Here is a 7073-nt window from a genome sequence, read left to right as displayed (position 1 = left end):
AATTACTTGTAATAAAAAAAATACCGACTCAATTCGACTTTCTTTTAATTAATTTTAAACTTACAGACTACTTATGAGCTTACCCAGGAGTGCAAAGAAACTATTTTCCAAGAAAAGAAGTCCTTGATGACTTCCGCTTGTGAAGCGATGTTGGTTCGTCGCGTTTAAGACACCAGCAATAGTCAGCTAACATGTTGATGTCCCAGCGTCCTTGATATCTTGTCTCCATCGTCTTTATGTCTTGGTGAAATCTTTCTCCTTGTTCCTCGCTATAATCTCCACAGTTTGCCGGAAAATAGTCAAGATGTGACTGGAGAAAATGCATTTTTATCGACATGCGAGCTCCCATTTTTTCGAAGCTTTTCATAAGCTCATTTACATGTGAGATATATTCTGACCTTCTTTTATTTCCCAGAAAACCGTCGATTACTTTACTAAACGCTCGCCATGCTTCTTGTTCACTGGCTTCCATATTGGTGTAAAAATGCTTGTCCTTTAACAGAGTTCTAATTTGGGGACCATCAAATATGCCTGCATGGAGCTTGGCATCACTGATCTGTGGGAATTTTTGCAGTAGATACTTAAAAGCTTGGCCTTCTTTATTCAGTGCTTTGACAAAGTTCTTCATCAGGCCAAGCTTTATATGAAGAGGAGGCAGTAAAACATTTTTGGGAGGGACTAGAGGTTGAGCTACCACATTGTGACAGCCAATTTGGAATGCCTCTCGAGATGGCCAGTCTTTTTGCTTATAGTGAAGACTATCCGCCCGGCTATCCCATAAGCACATGAAGCATGGATATTTTGTGTAGCCTCCTTGCATCCCAAGAAGAAGGCACACAACCTGAAAGAAAACATATTGATGCATATTGATGTACGCATGTGGTGACCTTGTCTCAACCGCCGACACCGGACACACCGGAGATGTCTGCTTTCCTGGCTGGTCCAACCCAGACTGATGACATCACCAACGAGAACGGAGGCATATCCACTCGCCAGGGCTCACAGGTCGATCACCCGGATCACAGCCAAAGGGAAGGCGGCCAATCAAAAGGCTAGGCGTTCAAATGGGACCCATCCTTTATTCCACCACGGGGTTTAAAAGGACAGCCTCTTGCCAACCGAGGGCAGAACAGCCTCACTGACCATCGCAGCAACAACTCACCTTCAGCTCCAAGACCTTTTCTATGCTAGCATCGAGCTCCAGATTCCAGGCTCGCTAAATACTGATCTTATTCTGTGATTAAAAGAGATCAGATTACCCACATATATCTTCAACATCCTTCTTCCTTGGTTGTCTATACCTGAACACAACAAATTGGTGACCCCGGAGTGACAACCAGGAAGATGACAGAACTAAAGTTCAAAGTCCCCAGTCTTTCCCATGACGTCGAAAACTGGCTAATCCACGCACAAGGATATTTGGCCACTCAGACTGGGGTGACCAATCAGCAATTCTTCGGAGCGTATATTCCCGCACTACCTACGGAAGTTATCTCCTTCGTCCAGAACGTCATTCTTCCGTCGCCAGCGAAACGCAAGTGTGACGCCCTCAAGGCGGCCGTAAAGCAAGGTTTACACGCCACGATAAAATCGCTACGATTTATCGTAGCGTGTAAACCTTGCTTTACAAGTGTTACTGATTGTGAGCCTCCGATAAACACTATGCTCTCAGAAAAGAACAACAGTACATTGAACACAGTGTGCAGTGATATTACAGGTGCTAGTGATCGCCTCCCAGTTACCACCCCTCGATCAACTTTCCAGCAGTCAATAGTGAAGTGAGCAGGACCGTTCATCCATCGAACAGTGCCGGGAACCAAAGTGTGCAGCAGATACGGGAGGAAATGACCGAAATAAGAAAAATGCTGATTCAATTAATTTACAAAGATCAAATGCCATGAAGTATTGCGCCACCTAGATAGTGGTACCTGCTGGTACCGTGCCCGCTTTGGTGAAAAACCACTCAGATGTACCGAGCCTTGCAGCTGGTCGGGAAACGCCAGACGTGGGGATCGGTAGGCAGTACTACTCCCGCCAACCATGCCTCCACCCTCCAGTCTGTGCGTGATGATCATTTTGGACTCTCCTTCCTGGTGGACACGGGCTCAGCCGTCAGTATCATGTCCCCTGCAGCAGTCCCGGATTAAGGTAAAGACATTCCGTCATACGATCTGCTCGCAGCCAACGGTACACCCATCACCACATTTGGCAGCCACTTCGTTGTCCTGGATCTCAAGAATATCAAGTTCCCCTGGACCGCTGTTATTGCAGACGTCCATCAACCCACCCTAGGTTAAGACTTCCTACAGCATTACAAAGTGTCAGTCGGCACCAGGAATAACTGCCTGTACCATGCAACAAGTCGCACACCAGGAACTATCACTAACGAAACTTCTTCTAAAGTGTCTTTCCTTTAGCCAGCTGGTGAATACACACAAATCCTGCAAAACTTCCCTCAGCTGACGTCTCCATACAAGGCCACCACTATTCGCCCTCACAACATAGTGCACCATATCCAAACAACTGGGCCGCCGGTCTACAGTAAGCCTCGATATCTTTCCCTAGAGAAGTTAGCAGCCGCCAAGCAAGAGTTCCAAGAACTACTCGACCAAGGTATCATCAGCCCCTCTATGAGTGAATGGGAAACGCCACTCCATATGGTTCCCAAGACACTTCCACCACCCAAACAATGGCGGGCCTGTGGTGATTATCGCCAGCCGCATCACCAAGGGTGACCGCTACCCCATTCCGCATTCTCAAGATTTCCACTTCAAGATCCACTGGAAGCAGGTGTTCTCTAAGGTCAATCTCCTCAGGGCATCCCACCAGATTCCTGTGGCATCAGAGGATTTTCAGAAAACAGTCATTATCACCCCCTTTGGCCTTTTTGAGTGGAGAATGATGCCGTTTGGCCTCCGCAATATCGCCCAAACATTTCACCATTTTATGAACCACGCCCTCAGAGACTTCAACTTCGTCGCCGTCTTCATCGATGACATACTGGTGGCAGGCGCGGATCTAGGAACAAAGTTTGGGGGGGGCCCGACGGCAGAATTTTCGGTTGTTTAACGAGCATTAGCATTACCGTTTCTCCACTCACGGGATTCTTATTTGTTAATAACTGGCGGACTGACCTAAATGAATGGGCATAACCATCTGATACAATGATAATAAAAATGGATTATAACATGGATTAAACATGGATTATAAAAATGAAATAGTGAACTGAAATGAAATCGGGCCAAAGCCAAAAGGGGGGGGCCCGGGCCCCCTGGGCCCCCCCCTTATATCCGCGCCTGACTGGTGGCCTCTGATGATCACTACCAGCACCGCCACCATCTCCGCCTCCTCTTCCGCCGACTGCAGGATTACGGCCTCAAGATACGCCCATCAAATGCCTTCTAGGAGTACCATCACCCGACTTCCTCGGACACCGTATAGGGTAGAGGGTCTCTCTCCTCTTTCTCAAAAAGTGGACACCATCTTCGACTTCCCGCAGCCATCATCAGTCAAAATACTGCGCGAATTCCTAGGGATCATCAATCATTATTGTTAATTTATTCCCGATGCGGCCGCCAAACCTACACCTTTGAACGACCTCACTAAGAACCGTTCCAAGCGGTCGGTCGTTCCCGTTAGGTGGTCTCCTAAATCAACCCAAGCATTTAGGTAGATTAAGGCTGCAATAGCAAACTTCACCCGCCTGTCCTACCCGGTGCCCAATGCTCCTACCGTCCTCACCACTGATGCCTCCTCTACAGCCATGGGTACACTACTCAAACAGAGGGTCAACGAACAGCTTCAGCTGATCGCATTTTTCTCCAAACGGTTGGATATTTCCCAAATGCGCTACAGTGCTTTTAATAAAGAGCTTCTGGGGATTGTTTCGACCGTCAAGCACTTCCTCTACTTTCTAGAAGGACGTCCTTTCACCCTCCTTACCGACCACAAGCCTCTCACCAACGCACTGGACAGGGTATCTGACCACCACTCACCGAGTCTCTCGGCAGCTGTCATTCTTGTCCCAATATGACACTCACTTCAAATGCATCAAGGGAGAAGATAACCATGTTGCTGATGCCTTGTCCAAGATTACCTGTAGCGTCACCCCTGAGCAACGACCCATTGACTATGCACTCATCGCAGCCTCCCAGACTAACGACAGAGAACTCCATAGCCTCCGCCTGGGTAACACATCCTCCCTGCACCTCCAACAGCTCCCCAATACTCCCGCTCTAGTGTGGTGTGACATCTCTGCAGGCAAACCCCGACCATACATCCCAGCCTGTCATTGCAAGGATGACATGTCATCCCTGTCTATTTAGGTGTTACTCTCGACAGGACTCTCTTACAAAGAGCATATCAACAAGTTGATTGGAAAAATCTCAAGTAGAAACAACCTCCTCAGCAAACTTGCCACCACCAGCTGGGGAACAGACCCAAACACCCTGCGACAAACAGCTTTGGCACTGTGTTATTCCACTGCAGAATATTGCGCACCAGTATGGGCCAGGTCATGCCATGCACACAAAATAGATCCAGAACTGAACAGTTCGTGTCCAATAATTACAGGTACCCTAAAACCAACGCGCCTACATACTATCTACAGACTGGCAGGGATTCCACCACCCCACATTCGGCGCGAAATAATTACCAATATAGAAAAATATAAACAACAAAATGATCCCAGGCATCCACTATACGGTCACCTTAAGGTTGGACAGAGACTGAAGTCCCGCCAAAGCTTCATGACGGTGGAGAGACTGGATCCAACGCAAGCTGTGGCCCATAGACTAGAATATTGGCAGGAATATGACAATCTGGGCCACAACGAGACCATACCATGCCCAAACGAGACCTTGCCCCTAGGAGCAAACCTAACCAGGAAGGACTGGGTTACCAACAGAGGAAGAGCCAAGGTGGGCAAAACGAGAGAAAATCAACACAAGTGGGGATACACCAATAGCCCCTAATGTCCCTGTGGCGAAGTACAGACGATGGTTCACGTCCTACAGGAATGTCCATTGAGTCCCCATTGCTCCGACCAAGACCTTAGGGAAGCAAATGGAACTGCCCTTATATAGACACGGTTCTGGTGCGACAAGATATGAATGAATCGCAAGGATGTGTTCTCGGCGGTCCACGACCTCAGTCAACCTGAAATTCGGATCGCGCCGTCTGGCCTGGAATCAACAAAGACGTCAGAGAATGGACCCGTACCTGCCTTACCTGCAGTCATCAAATGTGACGCGCCACGTCCACGCCCCACTCCATCGTTTCCTCTCGCCCACAAAACGCTTCCGATCGGTCCTAATGGACATTGTGGGCCCCCTACCTCCCTCTCGTGGCATGCGTTACCTGCCCACTTGCATCGACAGGTACACCAGGTGGCCAGAAACGATTCCTCAACCTGATATCTGTGCTGAGACAACTGCCCGTGCCTTCCTCTCAGGTTGGGTATCCAGATTCGGTGCCCCTCACGCCATCATCACCCACAGAGGCGCCCATTTTGAATCTGACCTTTGGTCCAGACTCCTCAAGTTCCTTGGCACCAACCGCAACCGGACCACTGCGTACCACCCACAAGCCAATGAACTCGTGGAAAGGTTCCACCGTCAGTTGAAAGAGTCACTAAAAGCACATGAACCTTCATATGGTTGGGTCGGTGCCCTTCCTCTGGTGCTCCTCTCCATCCACAACACTTCCAAGGTCGACAGCGACGTATCTCCATCCCAATTAGTGTATGCAGAGGACCTTCGCTTTCCCGAGGAGATAGCTACTCCTGCTGTAGCTGACCATGTCTTCGTCAGGTGGGACTCCATACAAACCTCTCTCCAACGACCGTGTGATGGACCATACAAAGTTATCAATAGGTCAGCCAAGCACTTCCTCATTGACCGAGATTCTAAGCCAGACACACTTTCCATCGACAGGCTCAAACCAGCTCACTTCCCTCCTTCTCTATATTCCAACCCTTCTTCCCACCTCCTCTCCCTCTTACAACACATCGCTGTCACTAGTCCACATCAAGCCAGCCCACCTCTTCCTCCCACCACAATAATTGTGGTGGGAACAATTATTGTTCCCCCAACCCTCAACACATTACCTTCCCCCCGGACTCAATTTCGACTTTACTTTACCCCCCACTCACCTAACCATATCTCTCCACAGCTCTAGGCCTAGTCAGGCCCCCCTCGTCCAAACCACGACCATGCTTACAGCTGGCCGTCGCCTTCTTCTCCATTATCCACCCCATCCTCTCCAGAGGTCTTGCTCGACGGGACGATCGCCCGCTCCGGCCGTCTGGTCAGAAGGCCTGCCCGCTACTCCCAGTCCGCTCATGCGACTCCTTAGCCCCCGCGCTACTCGCTTCCAAAGAGGAGGGGGGAGGGGAGTGGCGTGGTGACGTTGTCTCAACCGCCGACACCGGACACACCGGAGATGTCTGCTCTCCTGGCTGGTCCAACCCAGACTGATGACGTCACCAACGAGAGCGGAGGCGTATCCACTCGCCAAAGCTCACAGCTCGATTACGCGGATCACAGCCAAAGGGAAGGCGGCCAATCAAGAGGCTGGACGTTCAAATGGGGCCCGTCCTTGATCCCACCAAGGGGCTTAAAAGGACAGCCTCCTGCCAACCGAGGGCAGAACAGCCTCACCGACCGTCGCAGCAACAACTCACCTTCAGCTACAAGGCCTTTTCTCTCCTAGTATCGATAGAGGATCTCAAGCTCCAGATTTCAGGCTCGCTATATACTGATCTTATTCTGTGATTAAAAGAGATAAGATTACCCACATTTATCTTCAACTTCCTTGGTTGTCGATACCTGAACACAACACGCGACCCTCAAGAGACTATTGATGTTCGATGCTAAAGCAGAAAACCTGGAAGAGAACCGACAAACAATATACAACCTCTGGAAACACAGAATAAACAAAGTCCGAAATTAAATGAGGCGAAGCCCAAAACGGACCAGGGGTGCCGAAGCCAAGGTATTCACCCCACTACTACTACTACTACTACTATTACTACTACTACTACTACTATTACTACTACTACTACTACTACTACT

The 7073-nt window shown here is 49.3% G+C and overlaps 1 protein-coding gene across 1 annotated transcript; it reads left to right on the top strand.

Annotated features, from left to right (window-relative positions):
* Positions 1-1967: 1967 nt before the first annotated feature.
* On the top strand, positions 1968-6354 carry LOC143030467 (uncharacterized). Its single transcript, XM_076193615.1, has 7 exons — positions 1968-2111; positions 2418-2613; positions 2762-3029; positions 3328-3442; positions 3918-4243; positions 5124-5810; positions 6222-6354. The coding sequence occupies exons 1-7, from the start codon at positions 1968-1970 to the stop codon at positions 6352-6354; spliced, it is 1869 nt and encodes a 622-aa protein (XP_076049730.1).
* The last annotated feature ends 719 nt before the right edge of the window (positions 6355-7073 follow it).

This window comes from Oratosquilla oratoria, chromosome 12 (assembly GCF_046742065.1).
Source record: "Oratosquilla oratoria isolate Oo_2021 chromosome 12, ASM4674206v1, whole genome shotgun sequence".
Classification (NCBI taxonomy): domain Eukaryota; kingdom Metazoa; phylum Arthropoda; class Malacostraca; order Stomatopoda; family Squillidae; genus Oratosquilla; species Oratosquilla oratoria.
This window is presented reverse-complemented; position numbering and strand designations above follow the sequence as displayed.